This window comes from Rana temporaria, chromosome 12, assembly GCF_905171775.1.
Source record: "Rana temporaria chromosome 12, aRanTem1.1, whole genome shotgun sequence".
NCBI classification, from domain to species: Eukaryota; Metazoa; Chordata; class Amphibia; order Anura; family Ranidae; genus Rana; species Rana temporaria.
Window position 1 is genome coordinate 102,494,686 of NC_053500.1, and position 24,687 is coordinate 102,519,372.

At 46.1% G+C, this 24,687-nt stretch overlaps 1 protein-coding gene across 2 annotated transcripts in view; it reads right to left on the reverse strand.

Moving 5' to 3' along the window:
- Nucleotides 1-5,997: 5,997 nt before the first annotated feature.
- Nucleotides 5,998-24,687, reverse strand: part of ACOX1 (acyl-CoA oxidase 1) — a 61,810-nt gene continuing 43,120 nt past the window's right edge. For both annotated transcript variants that reach the window (XM_040329976.1, XM_040329975.1), the window contains exons 11-14: nucleotides 16,910-17,015; nucleotides 14,148-14,291; nucleotides 8,105-8,311; nucleotides 5,998-6,894 (exon numbers count right to left, since the gene is read on the reverse strand). In XM_040329976.1, coding sequence (XP_040185910.1) covers nucleotides 6,844-6,894; nucleotides 8,105-8,311; nucleotides 14,148-14,291; nucleotides 16,910-17,015 — 508 coding nt within the window. In that variant the 3' untranslated portion in view covers nucleotides 5,998-6,843. The remainder of the gene's footprint in view (nucleotides 6,895-8,104; nucleotides 8,312-14,147; nucleotides 14,292-16,909; nucleotides 17,016-24,687) is intronic.

Sequence of the window (24,687 nt, forward strand, 5' to 3'; positions counted from 1 at the left end):
TGTGGCAGCTTATTAATCATTATATGTGGTGGCTGAATCAGTTTTCTTTTTTAGACTTTTTACCCCGTTTTCATCTGATGGTCTGGCCAGTAACACACCTCATGTAATTAGAGTGTCCCCACTCTAAATGAAGGAGCAACAGAAACGCATTTGGACAGCAGAATTGTTCGTCTGGGGGGAGGGCAGTGTTAGATGCACTAGCAGATTTAGATACTGTACACCAGGGGTGTCCAAACTTTTTTCAAAGAGGGCCAGATTTGATGAAGTGAACATGCGTGAGGGCCAAACATTTTGCCTGACATTCTTTGAACCATAATAATTTGGTTTAGGTGAGTTAGTCCGAGCACTAATACACTGCCCAACAAGAATTATCTTGCCTTTGTGGCTGTGTGTGAGATGAGCTTGGGCGTATTATTTGGATATACCGTATTTATTGGTGTATAACACGCACTTTCACTTTAAGAGCGAAATTTCAGGATTTTTTTTTCCATTTTAAATAAAGAACTGTGAAGCAAAATAAGGGTCAGTGCTCATATGCAGCCTCACAAGTGCCCATCTGCAGACCCACCATTGCCAGGAATCAGGGCCGATCCTGGGCGGGTGCACGGGGTGCACTGCACCCAGGCGCCGCAGAGCAGGGGGCACCAAAGTGCCAGGGTATCCTGATCGTCAGTCCCGTGTGCTGCCTCGCGCCCGCGGCAGTGTGCATTTTCCCCGCCCCCGTCACTAAGTATATTAGCCGCATATTCCCCGCCCCCGGTGCTCCTGCGGTCAGGGTGCATAAAATATAGCTATTCCCCACCCCCACGACAATGTGTATATTGGCCGCCCGCTCTCCTCCTTGCCTGCTGCACATGATGATCATCCCCGCGCGGCACCGCTGCCCGCTGTGTATTCCGTACGAGGAGGAGGTAGGCTAGGTCTCCCCCACCTCCTCCCCATGTCCCGCCTGTGCCCGCCCACAACCCATTCGTGCAGCCAATCTGTGCCTAGGAAGGCGGTGTGGGCGGGAGATTTCAAACCAACCAGTGATCTTGCCTGCAGTGCTGCACAGACAAGATCATCCCCCTTCCGGTGCCGCCGCCCGCTGTGTATTCCGTAGGAGGAGGTAGGCTAGGTCTGCCCCACCTCCTCCGCATGTCCCGCCTGTGCCCGCCCACAACTCCTTCGTGCAGCCAATCTGTGCCTGGGAAGGGGGTATGGGCGGGAGATTTTAAACCAGCCAGCTAGTGATCCTGCCATGTCGCTGCCTGTGCCTCTAAAGACAATGCAGACTGGGTGAGTGATCTCTCCCCTCTCACTTCTCTAAATGTGCCATAGCTGTCCAGCCTTCCATGTGCCACAGCCTTCCAACCTTCAATGTCCCACAGCTTTCCATGTGCCATAGCCTTCCAGCCTTCCATGTGCCAGAGGCTTCCAGCCTTCCATGTTCCATAGCTTTCCAGCCTTCCATGTGCCATAGCCTTCCAGCCTTTCATGTGCCGTAGTCTTCCAGCCTTCCATGTGCCATATCCTTCCAGCCTTCCATGTGCCATAGTCTTCCAGCCTTCCATGCGCCATAGCCTCTCAGCTTCCCATGAGCCATAGCCTTCCATGTGCCATAGCCTTACAGCCTTCCATGTGCCATAGCCTTACAGCCTTCCATGTGCCGTAGCCTTTCATGTGCCATAGTCTTCCAGGCTTCCATGTGCCACAATCTTCCAGGCTTCCATGTGCCATAGTCTTCCAGCCTTCCATGTGCCATAGTCTTCCTGCCTTCCATGTGCCATAGTCTTCAAGGCTTCCATGTGCAATAGTGGTTCTTCCTTCCTGCCTTCCATGTGACATAGTGATCCCCCTTTCCTGCCTTCCATGTACAATAGTGACCCCTCCTTCCTGCCTTCCATGTACCAGTGTCCCCCCCTTCCTTTCTTCCATGTACCATACTGTCCCCTCTTCCTTTCTTCCATGTACCATAGTGTCCCCTCCTTCCTTTCTTCCATGTACCACATTGTCCCCTCCTTCCTTTCTTCCATGTACCACAGTGTCCCCTCTTCCTTTCTTCCTTATACCATAGTGTCCCCTCTTCCTTATACCATAGTGATTTGTCCCCCTCTTTCTCCCTAAGGGGTCAAACTGCTGTACTTATTCTTTGGCTCCAGCCCGGGTTCCTCAGATCCTTTATTTCAAGCTCTTTGTCTATTCTCAGTGTATACAAAACCAGATGTACTGGAAGTATTTTCTAAATGATTGTGTTGAGGTTTATATGTATTAGGGTTGTCCCGATACCGATACCAGTATCGGGACCGATACCGAGTATTATCGGGAGTACTTGTACTCCCGCAAATGCCCCCGATGCCTCATCCGATACTCCCCCCCCCCCCCGCAACGAATGCCGCGGCATACCGCAACGCCGCCGCCACCTGGTTAAACAGCGTGCGGGGAACATTACAGCTTTCATTTGAATAGCTGTAGCGTTTCCCGCCGCGTATAAACACTCCCCCTTGCTCGGGATTCGACGGGTGATCTGTCCAATCCCGAGCAAGGGGGAGTGTCTATACGCGGCGCAGCGGGGAACACTACAGCTATTCAAATGAAAGCTGTGATATTTCCCGCGCGCTGTTTAACCAGGCGGCGGCGTTGTTGCTGTGATGTTCCCCGCACGCTGTTTAACCAGGCGGCGGCGTTGTTGCTGTGATGTTCCCCGCACGTTGTTTAACCAGGCGGCGGGGAAAGAAATACAATTTGTTTGTGTAATGTGGCAGTGCTTGAAGCATATTTGTCATGGCATCTAGTTAGGGGGGGACATGGCTGGATATATGGGGGAAATGGCTGGATATATGGGGGACATGGCTGGATATAGGGGGGACATGGCTGGATATAGGGGGGACATGGCTGCATTTGGGGACACATTTTAAAAAAAAAAAAGTATCGGTATTCGGTATCGGTGAGTACTTGAAAAAAAAAGTATCGGTACTTGTACTCGGTCCTAAAAAAAAGTGGTATCGGGACAACTCTAATATGTATCCCTGAGACTCCCAGCTTGTGGCATAGCTATCAAAGTGCATGTAGTGGGCACTGATGAGGCTACATTGATCTCTTGTATAATTTTTGCAGTCTCTAACCATTTCTTGTATCATGTTTGCAGTCCCTGACCATCTCCTGTCGTATGTCTGCAGCCACTGACCACCATTTGTGTCATGTCTGTAGTCTTTGACCATCTCCTATTCTATGTCTGGGGGCTGTTTCTAACAGAGGCCCTTTCTGTGTGCATTAGAGAGACCCCTCCCTCCAGGTCCCATTAGCGTACGTACTTCTTGCTCTTTTTGTACTTTGTTTATTGTTAAAAGATCATGGGAGGATCCCAGGGTAACGAAGACTTCTTAGGGGAGCATCTCTGTGTTTGAGTCCTTGCCATAAAAACACTTGTAAAGAGGAGGAGTTAGTAAAGATAACCACACCCATGTGGGGGCGCCAGAAATATTTCTGCACCCAGGCGCCTGTGACTCTAGGATTGGCCCTGTGAGGAATGCACCCACTATTTCCAGGAATGCACTCACCATTGCCAGGAATGCACCCACGAGCGCCAAAGTTTACCTACAGGAGACTCTCCTGTTTACACGGTGGCCTCTTTAATAGAAAGTCCCGCCTCCTTTGATGGACAGAACAGTCGTCCAATTGCAGCGCCGGAGACGGGACTTCCTATTACAGAGGCCGCCCGTAAACAGGAAATTCTCCTGTGTATGTACGGAGCTCGTCCCACCTCCTCCCTGTCCTCCAAGGCATATACATCTTTGTGGCCCCGGCGCTGGGAGATCGTCGGGGGCCACAAAAGATATGTCTAAACAACCAGGCGGGCCATTCAAAACCGGACTTTGGACATGCCTGCTGTACACTAACACATTTAGGCTAAGTTCACATCCATACAAGTTGTAGTTGATGCATTTTTCTGGTGCATTTTTGAACATGTTTTCATGCTTTTTTTTTTTTTTTTTGAGCCAATAAGAAAGTATGACCGTTCTGTTCCTGTAGTGCAGCTTTGATGCAACTTTACACACTCAAATTCGCATCAAAGTAGTGCAGTAACCTTTTTGTCCAAAGTCGCATGTTAGGGTTAAGGGTTAGGGTTAAGATTAAGGGCTTGGGTTAAATGTTAGGGTTAAGGCCCCTTTCACACCAAAAATAGCGGCGCTTTACCGTCATATTTGCGGCGCTATTCGGCCACTAGCGGGGCACTTTTAACCCTCACTAGCGGCCAAAAAAAGGGTTAAAACCGCCCGCAAAGCGCCACTGCAGAAGCGCTTTGCCGGCATTATAGCCGCAATGCTCATTGATTTCAATGGGCAGGAGTGGTAAACACACCGCTCCTTCACCCCTCCAAAGATGCTGCTAGCAGGACTTTTTTTTTTACTGTCCTGCTAGCGCCCCCAGGGCTTTCACACTGGAGAGACAACAGCAGCTGTTTCAGGGCGCTTTGCAGGCTCTATTTGTAGCGTTATAGCACCTGCAAAGCGCCCCAGTGGGAAAGGGGTGTAAAGGTTTGTGAAAGGGTCTAGGGTTAGGGTTAGAGATAGGATTAGTGGTAATCATTAGGGTTAGTACTATTTTAACTGGTAACTAGCACATCAGAGGTGTCATCACCAAAGATTCCTTTTCCTGCAAGTTGCATTTTTTGGTGGAGGCGTTTCATCTAGACACTGTTCCATGGAGGAATTATTGGACTTTTAGATCTGATCTGTATTTATGGACAGGACTTTATCACTTGTGTGATTTTTTTTTTGGATAGTTTTGCACCTTTTTTTATATATATATTTTTTTTCACTTATTTTATGCCAGTTTTTGTGTTTGTAGCAATTTTACTAACCGTCACAGGATTATAGGTGTTTGTTCACCTTCATCTGTATTGTTTATTTTAGTATCATCAGGTACCTCCCACCTCTCACTTCCACTTTTTCATTCCCTTCCCACAGCACAGCTACCATACTTTACATTAATCTTCAAAGAGAACAAGGGCTAACTAACACCGAAGACGGCCCAGGGCACAGACATGGTACATGGACAATGTTGCCCCTAGAGGCCAATATAATGACTACCTCTTGGCAATATCTTGTTGGACAGGAGGCAAGTGGGGGTGGTTACGATTGTGTATGAATGATGTGTAAGAAGTCATTTTTCGCTGCTGGCTCTCTCTTATACCATCTTGAGTCTAGCCGATGAGACCATGTCTATAAGATGTGATAAGTATCTTTAATGTTCTTTTGTCATATACTCTGTACAATTCTCTGTAGTGTTTGATGTTATCATATTCCTATTTTCTTGGGAAATAAATGAAACATTGTTTTACTAAGTAGTGTGTTTACTTTTATAGATAACCTTATATCATTGTGCTTATCAGAGTCTTAATAGACTAGCTAATTATAGGTATAGACAAATTAGTACATATATGCAATAAATAAAGGGAATCCAGAACCACCTTCAGAAAAATAGTTTGTATATTGTAGCATTTACTTCAGATAGATTCATGCAAAGCTCTCAAAGTCCACCCAGGTGTGTTGGAAAAGCAGATATTAATTTGCTTTTCTAACACTGAACAGCCTCTCCGGTCTAGTACACGTTACCTGATTGGCTGAAAGGACAGGCGCTCCTATTGGACGCCTAGCAGGAAGAAAGAAGAGATGCATGGAGGACAAAGCTCGCCTCTGCCTGACCCGCTGCCCGTCCCACAGCTCGCGGCCATCACCCGCTGCCTGACCCGCCACCAAGATGGGATAAGTGCTGGTCAGACAGCGAGCAGGCGGTCACAGTGGCAGCATTCGATGGGCACAGTGAGGTCTGCATTCGATGGGCACAGTGAGGTCTGCATTCGATGTTTTTTTTTCAATATTTTTCAGTTTGTTTGCACACCCAAATTTTTTTTAGCAACAGCTGCCACAAGTGTCCAAACACAACATAGTGAAACCATAAATCTGTACAACATGTTCATACTCATCATAGCAAATAAACACACAGAAAACAAGATAAGAAAATTACTCAAATGTATTGTTAAGTACATATATAATTTATGAAATAAATTGCACTTCTTTTTTTTTTGCCTGTTGCCTATATAGTTATTTTAAAATCCCTTTGAATTCTGCATCCATTAGCACTGTGCTCTGTAAGTGAGTAGAACACAGAGCAAACATTACAATTGTTATCTAAAAGAATATTAAAAATATTCTAGAATATAATGTAGTACATTCTGTTCTAACCAAAAGCAGCCATTGAATTACTCCAGGGAAAAAAAAAAAAAAAAAAAAAAAAAAAAAAAGGACTTCTTGGAATGTAAGGGTTAATGATAATACGCATTCAGGCAACAGGTAGTTTTGACAAATTTAACTGTGAAGTATTTTTTTTAATATGCAAAGGAGATCTTGAGTTGCAGAGGATGGAGAGAGATTCCCTAGACTAAGTTGGTCTACACTGCCTACGGAAAAATAGAGCAGAACTACGGTAACCCCTCCTCTTATTCTTTACAGCCAAGAAAGCTGCTATCTTAATCTGCAGTTGCCATGGTGCTGCACATGTGATCAGTTAGGACACCAGCTATTTGATGGCTTGACAGTTCAGTTGAGAGCACAAGCATTGGTGACGGTTATCATTCACAGCATATCATTCATGTTTTGGGAAACTGTTAGATTGTTGAATTTAGTTTCACCGTAAATCTACAGACATACAGAAGTAGTAGTAGGAGGAGGTTGCAGACTTTGTTTCCATACTTCTTCTATAAAAAAAGATCAACATAAAATTTGTGGAGATCAAAAAAAATTTGCTAAGAAAACCAGTTATACAAGTATTGCTTGTAGAGTGTTCTTGCCTCGTGGTGAATCACAGCTTGGACTGAAGAGGTTTGAGGTACTTGTAGAAAGACTCATGAACCTTGGAAAGGAAAATCATGGACAAAGAAACAGATTAATACCTTTAATAATGTCGATGGAACAAATAGTAGATCTCGCTATATTGTGGTTTTGGGGGGGGGGGGGGGGGGGGGCAGCAACATAGAATGATATCAGCTGAAGATATCATATTATTAAATTATTCTAGAGTGACTTTGTCTAAGAAAAGTATGGTGGCTGCCATTACTGACCTGTCACATGGGAAAGCCATTTACCTAGCTGTCATGCATTGGCTTGAATCCTGTCAGACTCTAAACCATAAGGCCCCTGACCCCACAGGGCAGGCGGATGACAGGTCCGTCTCTGCCCCGTTATTTAGAGCGGACATGGACATAGTCCTGTTCTCCTCTATGTGGCAATTGAATGGAAACTGACTGCCTGTTCGTTCCCATCTGATCCACCAGACAGATGGGGATCCGTCTGTTTTCATTACACAGGATCGAATGTCAGCGGGTGTCAGCAATATCCGCCGGTCCACAAAAGAGACTGGAGGGTCTGATCAGGTCCGCCTGAAAAACTGACAGGCAGACCTGATCGGATCGCTCGTGTGAAAGGGGCCTAACAAGTATAGAGATATGGGATTCTGAGACTTATTGTGACCCAAAAAGTATTGAAGCCAGACAACTAGCATTTTCAAAAAGAAGGTGGCAGCCCTATACTTTTCCTGTGGCATAAATCACTAACACAAACATCTAGGATGTTAAAAACAACAACCAAATTGTAGATGAGAAATCCACAGTTTTCATCTGTTCTACTTTTCAGCACATATGTGTATCTGGGTAACTGGTCAGCGCTGTCACATTTATATTTTGGAATTCTGACTATTATTTTTCAGGATGCCACCTACATGGTTATGCTATTTGTATAGGTTTCTCATTTAAATTTAATTTACTGGCTTCAGTCATTTCTGATCGACAGACAGGAACTAGTCTTTATATCAAGACTTCTATCTGTTTTCACTGGATACATGCAGTCATCATGGCACTCGGAAACTGGCCCGCCACTGTAAGCTGAGCTGCACATGCACTGGAGACAGCGAGCAGACAGGTAGGGGCATTTTATTGCAGAACAAAGTGCATGGCTTTTCTGCAATAAAAGCTTGCCTGCTCGCAGTTTTTGACAGCTTTGCTCTGCTGATCCAACAAATAGAACAAAACAAAAAACAAACAAAAACAAAATTTGGCATTCCTCACCTGTGTCTTGTTGAGAGGTGATTTTTTGGCCCATTCAAACATATTCTCATACACATTCCCATCATATCTCCCCAGGACAGAGCTCAGCTGAGTGTCGCTGTAGTCAAATGCATCAACCAGAGCCACTGCATTAGGACGGATTACTGCCAGCAAATCCTTAACCCGCTGCTCTACTTGTTCCAGCTGGGAGAACGTCAGAAGTCCAGCCTGTAGAAGACGTAATAACATTATATTAATCTTATAGTACTTGTCATTTGTAAGAACTACTTCACCATAGGCCATTGACACTACTGATGCTGTTTATTCTGTAGTTAGCAATTCTTTTATACTAAAAAAAGAGAGAGTGCTCCTTCTAATGTCAACACTGCTTAATACCAATAACCAGCCAATACTAAAGCCCCAGTCACACCTCAGCGTTTTGCAGCTTGAAGCTCGAAGCTCCAAAATGCTGAAGGAGAATTTTTTTATATATACAGTTGCAATAAAAAGTATGTGAACCCTTTTTGAATGATATGGATTTCTGCACAAATTGGTCATAAAATGTGATCTGATCTTCATCTAAGTCACAACAATAGACAATCACAGTCTGCTTAAACTAATAACAAAACAAAGAATTAAATGTTACCATGTTTTTATTGAACACACCATGTAAACATTCACAGTGCACGTGGAAAAAGTATGTGAACCCTTGGATTTAATAACTGGTTGAACCTCCTTTGTCAGCAATAACTTCAACCAAACGTTTCCTGCAGATCAGACGTGCACAACGGTCAGGAGTAATTCTTGACCATTCCTCTTTACAGAACTGTTTCAGTTCAGCAATATTCTTGGGATGTCTGGTGTGAATCGCTTTCTTGAGGTCATGCCACAGCATCTCAAATCGGGTTGAGGTAAGGACTCTGACTGGGCCACTCCAGAAGGCGTATTTTCTTCTGTTTAAGCCATTCTGTTGTTGATTTACTTCTACGCAGTGGCGTAGCGTGGGTTGTCAGCACCCGGGGCAAGGTAAGTAATTTGCGCCCCCCTAATCCGCTGACTTTTCGCACGCCCCGAGTACATTCCTTTCCTACAATAGTACTGACCTGCCTGATTCCTATACTGACCACTACACTATACACTGACCTATCTTATTCCTATACTGACCCTTACACTAACCCACCTGATCAACCACTACACTACACACTGGCCTACCCGATTCCCCACAGACTGCTACACAATACACACTGACCGCTACACAATACACACAGTGACCGCTACACAAACTACCCACTGACCACTACACAATACACAGACTGACCACTACAGCATTGGTGCATTTTACTATAGAGGCATTGGTGGACTACAAGGCCCAGCATTTTACTTTAGGAGGCATTGGTGGACTACAAGGCCCAGCATTTTCCTATAGGAGGCATTGGTGGACTACAAGGCCCAGCAGCTGGGCCTTGTAGGCCACCAATGCCTCAAAGTAAAATGCTGGGCCTTGTAGTCCACCAATGCCTCCTAAAGTAAAATGCTGGTCCTTGTAGTCCACCAAAGCCTCCTATAGTAAAATGCTGGGCATTGTAGTCCACCAAAGCCTCCTATAGTAAAATGCTGGGCCTTGTAGTCCACCAAAGCCTCCTATAGTAAAATTATGGGTCCCAGCATTTTACTATAGGAGGCACTGGTGGACTACAAGGCCCAGCATTTTACTATAGGAGGCATTGGTGAACTACAAGGCCCAGCATCTGGGCCTTGTAGGCCACCAATGCCTCCTAAAGTAAAATGCTGGGCCTTGTAGTCCACCAAAGCCATCCTAAAGTAAAATGCTGGGCAGTGGGCACATGGACTTTCCGGCTCCGGCTGCTCCCTCCCTAGTCTCCCCAGCTGAGCGGAGTCCCAGCCTCAGCCTGTAGCAGAGGCAGATTGTGCGCTGGGACAGGCAGCCTGCCCCAGGTCTTCCCCAGCGCACACTCTGCTAAACCATTCTCCCCCACCCGGGCCGGCATCACGTCCCAGCGACACTTACTTGGCTGAGCGGGAGTCCCTGTAGGCGCCGCCAGACTGTAGGCGTCCAAACAGGGCATCCCCTGCATCCTTCCAGGCGTACCCGTGCCGGCCGCTGGGAGGTACCGGCGGGGGGGGCGGCTGTGCGCTCAGTGGAAGAGCCGCTCACTATAAATGCAGCAGAGCTGCCGGTCGCCGGCGCCCCCCCCTCAGCTCAGCGCCCGGGGCAGACACACCCCCTGCCCCCCGGTTGTTACGCCACAGCTTCTACACTTTGGGTCGTTGTCCTGTTGCAACACCCATATTCTGTTGAGCTTCAGCTGGTGGACAGATGGCCTTAAGTTCTCCTGCAAAATGTCTTGATAAACTTGGGAATTCATTTTTCCTTTGATGATAGCAATCCGTCCAGGCTCTGACACAGCAAAGCAGCCCCAGACCATTATGCCCCCCACCACCATACTTCACAGTTGGGATGATGTTTTGATGTTGGTGTGCTGTGCCTCTTTTTCTCCACACATAGTGTTGTGCGTTTCTTCCAAACAACTCAACTTTGGTTTCATCTGTCCAAAGAATATTTTGCCAGTACTGCTGTGGTACATCCAGGTGCTCTTGTGCAAACTGTAAACGTGCAGCAATGTTTTTTTTGGACAGAAGTGGCTTCCTTTGTGGTATCCTGGAAGCCTCTCAGCCTCCCATTAGCCATAGCCTTCCATGTGCCATAGCATTCCAGCCTTTCATGTGCCATAGTCTTCCAGCCTTCCATATACCCATGAAATCCATTCTTGTTTAGTGTTTTACGTATCGTAGATTCGCTAACAGGGATGTTAGCATATGCCAGAGACTTTTGTAAGTCTTTAGCCGACACTCTAGGATTCTTCTTCACCTCATTGAGCAGTCTGCGCTGTGCTCTTACAGTCATCTTTATAGGACGGCCACTCCTCAATTTATAGACAATTTGTCTTACCATGGACTGATGAAGAGCAAGGCTTTTGGAGATACTTGTATAACCCTTTCCAGCTTTATGCAAGTCAACAATTCTTAATTGTAGGTCTTCTGAGAGCTCTTTTGTGCGAGGCATCATTCACATCAGGTAATGCTTCTTGTGAAAAGCAAACCCAGAACTGGTGTGTGACACCTCACTCCAATTAGCTCTTGGAAATGTCATTAGTCTAGGTAAGGTAGGTAAGGGTTAATTTAACTGTCATATATTTTTATTTGGCATATAAGTAATATGTGTACCAGGTATTATTGAAATATCTCCAGGCGTACAGAAGTTATGTGGGAACATACATTTCCCATTGATTTGCATGGGACTTTAAACAAAAACCCCGACCCTCACAAATGGGGGTAGTTAAGGGATAAATTAACTATCCTATAGTTTAAGTGGACATATAAGTAACATGTGACCAAGTGTTATCGAAATATCTACAGCCGTTTGGAAGTTATGAAGTAACATGTATTTCCCATAGAGTTGAATGGGACTTTAAAGAAAAACCCCGACCATGGCAAATGGGGGTGGGTAAGGGTTAAATCACCTATCCTATGTTTGTTGCTGACATATAAGTAACATGTGTGCCAAGTTTCATGTTAATATCTTTAGCCGTTTGGACGTGATGCTGGAACATACATACATACACACACTGAGTTTTATATATATAGATTTGTGCAGAAATCCATATCATTCCAAAAGGGTTCACATACTTTTTATTGCAACTGTGTGTATATGTGTAAAATATATATAAAAATATAAAATATTTTTCATGGAGATGGTTCACATCTCCACTCCAAGTCGCCTGAAGCCAAACACCTGAAGCTCAAAAAAGTTTGAGCTTTTTTTGTAGCTCAAATCGGGCAGATTTGAGCGTTCTTGGCGCGTTTTTAATTCCCATGGAAATTAATGGAAACATGCCAGTTGTGCGTTTTTGGGGGTTAATTAATTATCATTACTTATAATGTATTTATTTTTCATTTATTTATTCATTTAAAACACCCTAAAAAAATAAAACCACAAAACAAACAAAAACAAAAAACACCAACCCCTAATCCTAACCTGAACCCTAACCCCTTTTCTCAACGAAAATAATAATAAAAAAAAAAAAAATATATATATAAATATATATATAAAAAAAAGCCAATAGAAAAGCTAAAAAAGCTGAAATACCTAGCAAAACTATGCAGCAGATGATAGTTTTCTCTATTGGCTAATAAAAAAAATGGCAAAGCAAGAAGAAGAAAGAAACCAAGAAAGTAGTGCATGAAAACCCCGGAAAAATGCTCAAAAAGGACGCTACGCTAAGGTGTGAATGCAACCTAAGGGGACCATTTATAAAACATTCATTGCACAAATGCAAGAGATTAATGCCTGTATTGTTAGCTTCATCTAGTGGCAAAAATGCGGTTTGATTTTCTGAGATACCTCAATGCAAAAACTACCAAGTTTCCCCGAAAATAAGCCCAGGTCTTATATTAATTTTGGCAACAAAAGACACAGTAGAGCTTATTTTCGGGGTAGGTCTTAACATTTAATGTGCCGTCTTCTCTCCCCCTCTCCCTCCCTGCCAGGAATCCCCAGTGTGATCCGAGTTAAAATGCTTGTAAAATCCTATAATCCACTCTATTACAGTAGCATATCATGTACAATGTGTGCATTTCTGTAATACAATTGTGCCAAATACCTTCGTTATAGTGCCGTTCTGCACTTCTGTGACCCACCGGAGCTCTCTTCCTTGTAATTATATTACAGAAACACACACATTGTACATTATGTTACTGTAATAGAGTGGATTATAGAATGTTACAAACATTTTAAAATGGGGATTATTTTCAGGGTTTATATTGCAACTGTCCTGGAAAATAACGCTAGGTCTTATTTTCAGGGAAGGTCTTATTTTCGGGGAAGCACGGTATACCGCATTTTGACCATTAGATGGAGCTGAGGATAAGCGCATTAATCTCCTAAAATACAGGACATTTAGTTTCACTTGCAGAGAAATAGAAATAGACCCCTATGCCATTTTTTGTGTTCCCCTTTAAGTGTATTTTTCCTAGCAATCTGCAACATTTTGTTGAAGTGTACACATCTACCAGAGAAACTAGCTTTATCAAAGTGCTCTGCATTTCACGATTAATATCTTGAAAAACAATGGGGGTTATTTACGAAAGGCAAATCCACTTTGCACTACAAGTGCACTTGAAATTGCACTGAAAGTGCACATGGAAGTGCAGTCGCTGTAAATCTGAGGGGTAGAGCTGAAATGAGGGGAAATTGCTGATTTCATCATCCATTCATGTGCAAGCTAAAATTAAGTTTTTTTATTTTCCTTGCACGTCCCCCTCGGATCTACAGCGATTGCACTTGGATTATAATTTCCTTTACAAGAAACCTGGGATAGAAAGATACAAGATATTCCTATTTCTAGCTACATTATCTCATTTTAAAATATGAAAATTGTTATAGATGTTAAATCATGAACAGAAGTTAAAACTAATTATTTACGCCATATAAAAAAAATAACAGGAATCAGATGTTTAAAATACTTACATTTAGTATTAAACACAATGCATCAATTAGTAAAGCTGAAATCACCTTTGTAATAAAAATGTTATAGCATTAAAGTGGTTGTAAAGGCATTTTTTTTATCTTAATGCATCTAGATAAAAAACCTTCTGTGTGCAGCAGCCTCCCTCAGCCTCCCCCCCTAATACTTACCTGAGCACCATCTCTATCCAGCGATGTGCACAAGTGCCTCGGCCGCCCAGGACACTCCCTCCTGATTGGCTGAGACACAGCAGCAGTGCTCCCGCTGCTGTCAAAGTCAGATAGCCATTAGGGGAGAGATGGGGCGGCGCAGCTCGGATGCCCCCATAGCAAGCTTCTTGCTGTGGGGGCACTCAACAGGAGGAAGGGGCCAGGAGCACCGAAGTGGGACCCGAGAAGAGGAAGATCTGGGCTGCTCTGTGCAAAACCGTTTAACAGTGCAGGAAAGTATAACATATTATTTTTAAAGAAAGAAAAATATACTTTAGTATCACTTTAATACAATTGCTATACACAAACCTGAATAAAGTCTCCTGTGTTTTTGCTGATTCCATACAGAGCATAGAGGAGGCAGAGGGAGCTCAGTATTTGATGGGAAGAAGCATCCAGGATCTCAGATAGCTTATCCACAAAGATTTTGACAACCACATAATGGCTGTGAGCCTAAAAGATAAAAATCACGTGCAGTGGTATCAACAACTTCCAAAAACAGGGTATGTGTTTTATAAATTTGACAGACCAGTCCAACCAAAGGGGAGATTTTAATTATGAAATATGGTGGGCAGAATCATTTCCTGGCTTGATGCACCTTATGGGGGTCCAGCAGAAAGACCTGCCCAACATAAGTGTCTCTTATTCTGCCAACCCTTATGTCCCATTTCTGCTTCTAAGGAAGCAGTAAACTCATCCATAATAATTAAAAATGCCAACAGTGGGGTAGATTCACATACGCCGCCGTAATTTGAATTCCGCGCCCGCGTATCGTTACGCAGATTCACATAGGCAGTTATGCTGAAAAAATAGGCTTCCTCCACCGACGTAACTTGATTGCCGCGGCGTAGAATTGTGTGCAATATAACTTTGGCAGCTAGGGGCGCTTGCGTTGTTGTCGGCGTAGAATATGCTAATTTCCTAGATACGCCAATTCACAAACGTACGTGCGCCCGGCGTTAGTTTTTTACGTCGTCTGCATTAAGGCTTTTTCGGCGTAAGGCTGCACCTGCTATTAGGGGGCGCAGCCAATGTTAAGTATGGACGTCGTTCCCGCTTCGAAATTTGAATTATTTACGTTGTTTACGTAAGTCGTTCGCAAATAGGGCTGGACGTAATTTACGTTCACGTCGAAACCAATACATCGTTACGCCGTACTTGGAAGCAATGCACACTGGGATATGTACACGTACCGTTCGTAAATCACGTCAGGTCATCACATATTACCATAAAACACGCCCCCCCCCTCCCCATTTGAATTACGCGTGCTTACGCCGGCCCCGATTACGCTACGCCGCGACTTACGGAGCAAGGGCTTTGTGAATACTGCACTTGCTCCTGTAAGTTGCTGCGCCGCCGTAACTTATAGCATAGCTACCTGAATCTGGCCCAGTGTGTGCTGGTTCCTTCATAACTATAGCAATCATTTTATCAAATCTGGGAACTCAAATGCAGAGTTATCAGCACTGAAGTTCTTAAAGTTAACCTGTGTCCAGACAATGAACACTAAAGTTTTACCGATTCTGATAAGGCAATAAAAAACAAGCTATCGGTCACCTAGGTCAGTGTTTCCCAACTCCAGTCCTCAAGGCACACCAACAGGTCATGTTTTCAGGATTTCCCTCAGATGAAACGGCTGTGGTAATTACCAAGGCAGTGAAACTGATCAAATCACCTGTGCAAAATAATGGAAAGCCTGAAAACATGACCTGTTGGTGTGCCTTGAGGACTGGAGTTGGGAAACACTGACCTAGGTAATGTGGATAAACTGATCTTAAGAACTTACAACAGAGGCACTGAAACCTGTTACTTTCTTAGTGTGCTGCTTCTTTTGGTGAGTTTTTGTGCACTAGGGAGCCCTTTCGAGTGAATGGGCTGCCATAAACACAACGCACACTTTGTTTACCGTAGCCTTAAAAACACAAAAGGTGTTTCTAAGCTTTAGAGTTTTTGTTATGATCTTTGAAGATTAGTTACTACTTCCACTGCTTGGGCAGCGGTGCATTAACGCTAGCCTAACTTTTTTCTAGATGTGCACCTTTCAAACAGTAGTCTTCTACTGGTTCATGGACTGTATTCATCATAAATACCCGGCAATCCCGCCTGTCCAACTTTTTTCTTGTAGGAAATTGACCCTGCAAAGCAATTGCAACAGACGCGCACCTGCATGCTCAGTTTACGTTCCTTGCTGTTCGGACGTACAGGATGCACGGCATGCCTGTATTTTTGGTAGTCAGTTTACCTGTCACACATCTGCCCAGATTGCCGATTGACTGCCTATTGCAGCTGCAGCCAATAGGATTTCGGCACACAGAAAGCATAGCCTTCTGGAATGTAGCCTACAGATGGGGAACCTGCCCACCCTCAGATTAGGACATGGAAGAATGCTGTGGGGGTCAACAATAAAAGCCGATTAGGAAAAAAGGTAAAAAAATATTGTTTCTTGGAAATTGTAAAAGCTAATTAGACACATTCAAAAATGCTATAAGGTAACCTTCACATCAGCATTTTGGGCAGAGTTGTTCAACGCAGTCCCAACACAAGAACAAGGCATTTTGCGTTAAAATCAGTGCACATTTGTTAAGAGCACAGTAAAGGCACACTGTGGTGTGAATAGGCCCTCCAAAATATTAGAAACTGATTCAAGCTGTTAGAAGATTCATAAGGGAACCGGTCACTAAAAGAAGAAATATAAGAATTTACTAGTTCCAAACTGAAGGCACCACAAGAGGCCTAGAGGTCTGAGATAAATGCAACCTATTCAGGATCCTCTGAACCCCAGGCATGTTGAGTATGCAAACCTTGCCTTGAGCTCTCTGTAGGAGTTTTGCCATGTCACCTAGCATTGCTTGATGTAGTCCACTTGCCTCCCCCTAGGCCCATCAGTTATGTCTGATGCAACACGAAACAAATGGTAGGTGCCTAAATTAGTTTTTTGACTAACTGGAAAGGATATTTAACCTGTCTGCCCACTCTAAAACAGAAATATGAAGGATGAAGATGGCTATTAAAAAAAAAAAAAAAAAAAGACATAAAAGGGTGTTAAGCGTTCAGATTTAACATAGTCTTACCTGAGATGCCCGGACCAGATCTACAGAGTTTTTGTTCCATGCATCCTCTTTACGTTTTCCACGCTTCAAATCAGCCTGGACACTTCTAGATGCACCTACAACAAGCCTGGAGGTAAGGGGAAGAAAAAAAAAAAAAAAAGAAGAAGAAGAAGAAGTGAATTAAAAACATTGAAGCATTGTATTACTGCATTTAAATATATTAGATTGTAAGCTCCTAGGAGAAGGGCCCTCCTAACTCACTTATATTGAATATTATTGTTGCTGTATGGTCTCCCTTCATATTGTAAAGTGCTGTACATACTGATGGTGCTATACAAATCCTGAATAATAATAATAAAGGAAAACTACTGTATTAGGCACAAGTGTGGCACAAAAAATTACAGGGTAGGCACATACCTGTTGTAATTGCTTGCTGTATGTCCAAAAACCTTTTTGAACGGACAAAGCTCTGGCCCTTCCTTATAGTGACAGAGCTTGCATGCCCTCTCCTGCCTCCTAAACATTCCTACTGGCCAGTGAAAAATTTAATTACAGCAAGGGGCCAATAAGTATATGAGGAGCAGAAGGGAGCAAGCAAGCTCTTACATTCCTAACGCCGCGTACACACGATCATTTTTCGGCATGAAAAAAAACGTTTTTCAGCATGTAGAAAAAAAAGGATTTTTGTACTCACCGTAAAATCCATTTCTCTGAGTTCATAGACGGACACAGCCTTCATTGACCTTAGGGTTATGCTTCTTCCTACCAGGAGATTTAGGCAGAATTCTACAGCACTTAAGGTGTTAAAAACTTTCCTTCATGCCGCTCCTCCCAGGGGGCGTGGCTCCCCCAGGCATAACCCCCACTCTGCTCTATCAGCTTCAGTTCGTAACAAGCAGTACAAACCAAGGAGGGGTGGGTGCTGTGTCCGTCTATGAACTCAGAGAAATGGATTTTACGGCGAGTACAAAAATCCTTTTTTCTCTTTCGTTCATAGACGGACACAGCCTTCATTGACCTTAGGGACGTCCCCAAGCAGTGTCAAAAAAAAATTTGAGGGGTGGGAAAATAACACAGCAAAAACAGGTTACACCCCAAACAAAACCGGAGTTACTCAACGGAGGAACTCCAACCGTAAACTGCCGCCTGTAACACCCTGCGGCCGAAGGAGGCATCAGAAGATGCACTCACATGCACCTTTAAGACTTAGAAAAAGTGTGGAACGACGACCAGGTCGCTGCCATACACCCCTGTAACACAGAGGCATGATGTCAGAAAGCCCAAGAGGCCCCGATCGCCCTGGTCGAATGCGCCGTAACCCAAAAGGGAGGCGCCTGCCCCTTCAGGGCATAGGCCTGAAGCACAATCCGTCGGATCCACCCCGGAAAAAGGTGGCCGACGAGACTACCAGGCCCCCTGGTAGAACCAGCCAGCGACACGAACAGTGAGACCGACTTCCGGAACGGAATCGTAGCAGATAAGTACATACGTAGGGCCCGAATCACATCCAGAGGATGTAAAAGTGGCCACCTCCCTCCATTTCGGCCAAGGACATAAGGATGGAAGAACAATGTCCACACCAACGTGAAAAGCCGAAACCACCTTGGGGAGAAAAGACGGCTGCGCCGCAGCACCACCTCATCCTTATGGATGACCAAGCAGGGAGCCATGCAAGACAAGGCCTCCAGTTCAGACAAACACTAGTCTGATCGAGGTAATTGCTACCAGAAAAAATCACAGTGGAAATGCCCACGACGAGCCACGGCCACGTGACAACGCAGACCTTCCTGGGCTAGAACCCAGAGTCAAATGCCTGAAGGGCAGGTACTCTAGCACTTGAGCTAAACCTGCTCCCGTCTCGTGACAGTCAACAAAAAACCTCCCGAATGTCCACAAAGGGAGCATCCAGAAGAACCAAAAGGACTAAATACAAGTCCCATGGGGGTAGTGGAGGGGCCATATGCCAGACCCCCAGAACAGACGTACGCACCAAGGAGTGAGACGCCAAGGCTCATTGAAAGTAACAGCCAGAGCAGAAAACTGAATCCCAACTGTACGTAAGGCGAGAGCCTGATCCACTCCCTGCTGTAAAAAAAACAAAAAAAAAACAGCAGAATCCTGGATACCACGTACGTACGTACGTACGTACGTACGTACGTACTAGGGTGCCATTTCATCTCCTCACCAGAGATGCAGGCCCTCCACGTATGATGTAAATCCTACGTGAGGTAGACTACCGTGCCGGCAGCACGGTCGAGACCACCGAGCCCAATAGGCCTCGGGCCTTCAGCCCCAGGCTCTCAACAGCCACGTCGCTAAGCCAGTGGCTGTAAAAACAGGGTGGAAGATCGGACCCTGTAACAGAAGATCAACCCCCAGGGGAAAATGCTAGGGGGCGTTAGCCACCAGACGCACCAGGTCCGCGTACCAGGAGCGACGCGGCCAATCTGGGGCAATCCGAATTGATAAATACCCTCGGCTTCCACTCTGCGCAGCAGGCGAGGAAGAAGCTACCGAGGAGGGAAGGTGTAAAGCAGGCGATAGCGACCCCAAGGAGCCACCAACGCGCCTGACGCGTCAGCCCACGGGTCCCGTGACCTGGCCAAAAAACATGGCACCTTCCGGTTGAGGCGGGACACTAGAAGGACCACGCCTGGAGTGCCCCACTTTCGGCACATATACTGAAAAACCCCTACGGGTGGAGAGACCACTCTCCGTGGTCAAGCACAATCCGACTTAGGCGTCGGCTTGCCAATTCCGTACTCCCGGAATGTACACGGCCAATAGAGCCGGAACGGACCCTTCGGCCCACCAAAGTATGTGCGCGACCCTCGTCGCTGCAACAGAGCTCTGTGTGCCTCCCTGAAGGTCAACGTACGCCACAGCGTTGACGGACAGGGTCCCGAATGGTCGGCCCTGTAGATCCAGGGACCCCCAGGCAAGGCAAAGCTCGATTCAGAACAATGATTGGTAGGTGGGTCGCCACCTGAGTCCAGCACCCCAGGGCTGACTGGGTGCCCCAAAAACCCCTCCCACAACCGGAGAGGCTGGCATCCGTCGCGACCACTGTCCAGTGGCTTGGCCGAAACGACTTCCCGGCCCGAAGCACCGGAAAACATCAGCCACCACACCAGGGACTAGATGACTCATCCGAACCTGGTAATCCAGAGATGACGGAAGCTAGTCCCCACGTGACAACAGGTCCTCCAGTAGCACCCTGGCGTGGAATTGGGCATACGGAACCGCCTCGAAAGAGGCCACCGTCAGATCCAGAACCCTCAAGCAGAATCGCGGAGATGACCACCACTAGGTCGACAACTGCTGCCCAGCAGATTGCAGAGTCTTAAATTTTTCCGTTAGGAGAACAAAACTCCCGCCCCGGCGGAATCCAGGACTAGTCCCAGGAATTCCAGTCCCAGACGGGACCAACACTGACTTCTGGACAAAACAGAAGCCAGCCAAACTTCCTGGAGAGTCTGACACGTGATAGACACGGCTCCACAAATGCAGAGTTCTCAGAAGCTCGTAGGAGAATGTCGCCCAGACACCCCACGATAAACCCCCGCTGACACAGCCGGGCCAGTATCGGGACGAGCACCCCGGTAAAAACCTGTGGTGTCGACACCAAGTCGAGCGGGAGGGCCACAAAAAGAAAAAAGTCCTCCCTGACCGCAAAGCCCAGAATCTCTGGTGCTTAGAGCATATGGGAACATGCAGGTATGCGTTCATGACATCCAAGGACGCCAGAAAAAAATTCCCATCCTGAAATTTTGTACTTCACAAAAAAACAAACGAGGGCCCTGAGGCCCAGGATTGGACGGACCCCGTCCACCATGGGGATTACCAACAGATTGGAGTATTACCCCTGAGACCGTTCCATTGAGGGAACTGGCACCATCACTCCCCCGATCCGAAGATCCTGGACAGAACCAACCAGCGAACCGGAGGAAGCCAGAGGACGGAGGAAAAAATCTGTTAGGCAGCCAAGAGAGAAAATCTATCTTGCACCACGAGAAAACCTCGCAAAGCCAACGGTCGGAAAGAAGAGGCCTCAACCGAGCCGCAAAATCACAAAGCCAGCCCACCACCCGACACGGGCGGGGGCAGACCTACATGCGGAAGCAATACCGTCCGCAGGCCCATAAGGCACGTGGTGCCAGGCGCGTCACAGCCCCGCAGCGGGGGCCTTAGCACCCTGCAGAATACCCCCCGTGCTGGGCGCACGAACTGCTCGGGAGAGGAGGGCCCTCGCCGACAGCGAGGCTCCTTGCCCTTCCTAGCAGAGGAAGCAGCGTACTCTTACCACCCGTGGCATCCCTAGGGGTGCCAACCCGGGAGGCCCAAAAAGCCGCCCACCCCTAAAGGGGTGAGTCCACCAAGGACCCTTTGAGGATCGGTCCGAAGACCAGCATGTAAGCCACACGAGGCGGCGCAAACACCCCCACACAGGCGGAGGCCCTGGAAAGCAAGGGAAGCGCATCCAGGACCGACTCACAGACGAACTACAGACCCCGAACCAAACGTTCAGCTAGGTCCTTACAGGGCTCAGCAGCATCTTGTGCCCCCAGCTCCTGCAGCAGGAGCTACAGCCCTCTAGTCAGAGTCTGTGACACCAGAGACCGAGTCAAGACCGGTCTCAGCGGGGTACCCACAGGCAGGAGCCCCTTCCACGGGCAACGTGGCGGCTTTGCTCCATCCGGACACTGTAGGGTCCACAGGAGGAGAGACCCACCTACTTACAAAGGGGTCGCAAAGCATTCAGGGACTGCAAAAAAATATATATATATATATATATATATATATACACACTGCGGTGTAACATAAAAAGTCCAAATAAGGAACACAGTTGCAGTGCGCTGCTTTTTTGCGGAACCCAAAAGGGACCGGTACAACTGGTACCTCCGCCAAAACCACAAACCGTCTAGTTACTGAGCTATAAGCTCTAACCGCAGAAAATAAGAGCTCCAACAAATTCCTTGGTCGCGTGGGTTTCTATAGCCCGCATCCACTGACACCACAGAACCAGACGCAATAGCCGGGCATAGTATAATGTCAGCGGCATCCCCCGAAGCAGGCTCAGGGAGGGGGCGCTTTTTTACCCCCCAACCAGGCACTAGCTGCTTCAGAAATAACACTCCCTCAACAGAAGTGGAAGGGGGAGGGGCATCAAGGGTTAACTCAGGCCTTAGTGGGGAGGATAGTACCTAGTACAGGCTCCAGGGCATCCCACCACCGAGTTACCCAAACTGCTAAGCAGAGAACCACCCACGGTCACCTCCCGGCTGTTCTAGCTCTATTCTGAGCATGAGGGCCCCCAGGGAACTCACCACCCCGCCTGGTGCATCGCGCTGAGAGGAGCCTGATGATGTGCTGAGAAGCCGGCTGCGCTGCTGACAGTCCCCACGGAGAGATTCGCGGTCTCTCCGAGCGCTAAAACGGCCACACGAGGACAATCGAAAATTAAAGATGGCCGCCGTAATGCAAAAAAACTGCCAAGGACCACAAGAAAATGGCCGCCGAGATATACAAGGCGCGACTACGGCAAAATGGCGGCCGTGGCGCACTTTTCAAAAAAATTTTTTTTTTTTTTTTTTTAAAACAGACAGCCAGCAGCCACAGCAGCATAGTAAAACAGCACACAAGTCCCGCAGAGAACACTACAGCCCCCTGCAGTGAACACACACAGCCCCAGCTAACACACAGGCCCCGGTGATAATAAAGAGACCCCAGAAAAAACCCCCCTCACAGCCGCTACCCAAAAGGGAAGGAAGGAGAGGAATAAGGGAGAGAGGAAAGCAGGGCGAACCCTCAGTCGACCTCCCCAGGGAAAATTCCAGCCAGACCACTTACCTGAGCAAGGGTCACTACTTACCTGTCCTGCGACTACCGGCTGGAGGTATCCCAGACAGAACCAACGTCCGCTAAACGGCATGGCTGTCGGCCAGACACACTGTGACAAGGCCATAAAGACCGGTCATATGTGTGCCCTAGAACCGAAGTTCCCCGGCCGCCCCTGGAGCAAAGGGGCCTGTCGTGGACGTCCCAAAGCTGAGCTGAGGGCCGGCACACGCTCGAAGGCCGAACCTGGGGGGACTACAAGGGTCGAGGACCCAGCCTGTCACCCAGTCGGCTGTTGATAGAAGAATCGCAGGATTCAAAAATGCAGGAACAAAATAATAAAAAGCGAGAAAAATCGCAAGAAAAATCGCAAGAAAATTGCAAGAAAAACTCCAGAGTCCAGGACTCCAGAGAGAGCCTGACTCTCCTGTCGGTTAGGCAGAAACAAACTGAAGCTGCTAGAGCAGAGTGGGGGTTATGCCTGGGGGAGCCACGCCCCCTGGGAGGAGCGGCATGAAGGAAAGTTTTTAACACCTTAAGTGCTGTAGAATTCTGCCTAAATCTCCTGGTAGGAAGAAGCATAACCCTAAGGTCAATGAAGGCTGTGTCCGTCTATGAACGAAAGAGAAAAACGTTGTTTTTCCAACTTCCTCATTAAAACGACGTTGCCCACACACCATCGTTTTTTTTAACCACTTAAGGACCTTGGGGGTTTTTCAGATTTGGCATTTACAAGACTAAAACAGTTTTTTTTGCTAGAAAATTACTTAAAACCCCCAAACATTATATATATTTTTTTTCTATCACCCATCATATATTAAAGCATAGAAATCTGACAAACCCTGCTGACCACATGCCTTAAACCATGTCTGTTCACACATTAAAATTTGTTAGCAAGACTATTTTTGAGTCTAGTGTGAGCTCAAGACACCTCTGCATTCAACAATGACCACTTTGTTTATCCATTGTCCATGAAAAATGTACGTTGGCAAGAAAGACAAAGTGGTCTTTAAAGCTTAATACACGTTGCAATCTGACTGTATAATCACCTTTAGATTTACCAACAACTATGTAGTTCAAGGACCTGCCAGATTGAATACAAATTAAATTGACACCGTAGGTAGTTCCCTTATATGAAATATTATATTAGGATTCCACCATAATAAGAGTGCTGTAGTGCCAAGTGTTGTAAATAACATAAATAAAATAGTAATGTAAAACAGATTATTCCACTCACTGTACAAAATAAAGCAAGCATAAAAAACAGAAACCAGAAGTACGCCACCACTACTTGCGTGTCACCGGCCGTAACGGACACCACCAACCAACCGAAATTGCCCTGGGTGGCAACGTCAGATCTGGCCAGTGACACGCATGTGGCGCCGTACTTCTGTTTTTTTGGGCTGACTTTTATTTTGTACAAAGTGAGTGGAATACGGTGTTTTACATAAATATTTTCATAAACGGAATTATGCTATATACTCTTCCTTTTTTCTGCTATTATACTACATATGAGAAAAATCTTTATTTGCAAAGAAAAAGCCTCGTTGGAGGACTAATGATGAGACTAAAATTGAACTTTTTGGTCAAAGAAAATGCTATGTCCGGCGCAAACCCAACACATCACATCACTCAAAGAACGCCCCACATTGAAACATGGTGGTGGCAGAATCATGCTGTGGGGATGTTTTTCAGCAGTCGGGACTGGGAAACTGGTCAGAGTTGAGGGAAAGATGAATGGTGCTAAATACAGGGAAATTCTTGAGCAAAACCTGTACTACTCTGTGTGTGATTTGAGGCTAGGACGACCAATAGAAAATCTGTGGTAAGACTTAAATATTGCTGTTCACAAGTGCAGACCATCCAACTTAAAAGGACCTGGAACTGTTTTGCAAGGAGGAATGGGCAAACATCCCAGTGGTAAGATGTGGCAAGCTAATAGAGACTTATCCAAAGTGACT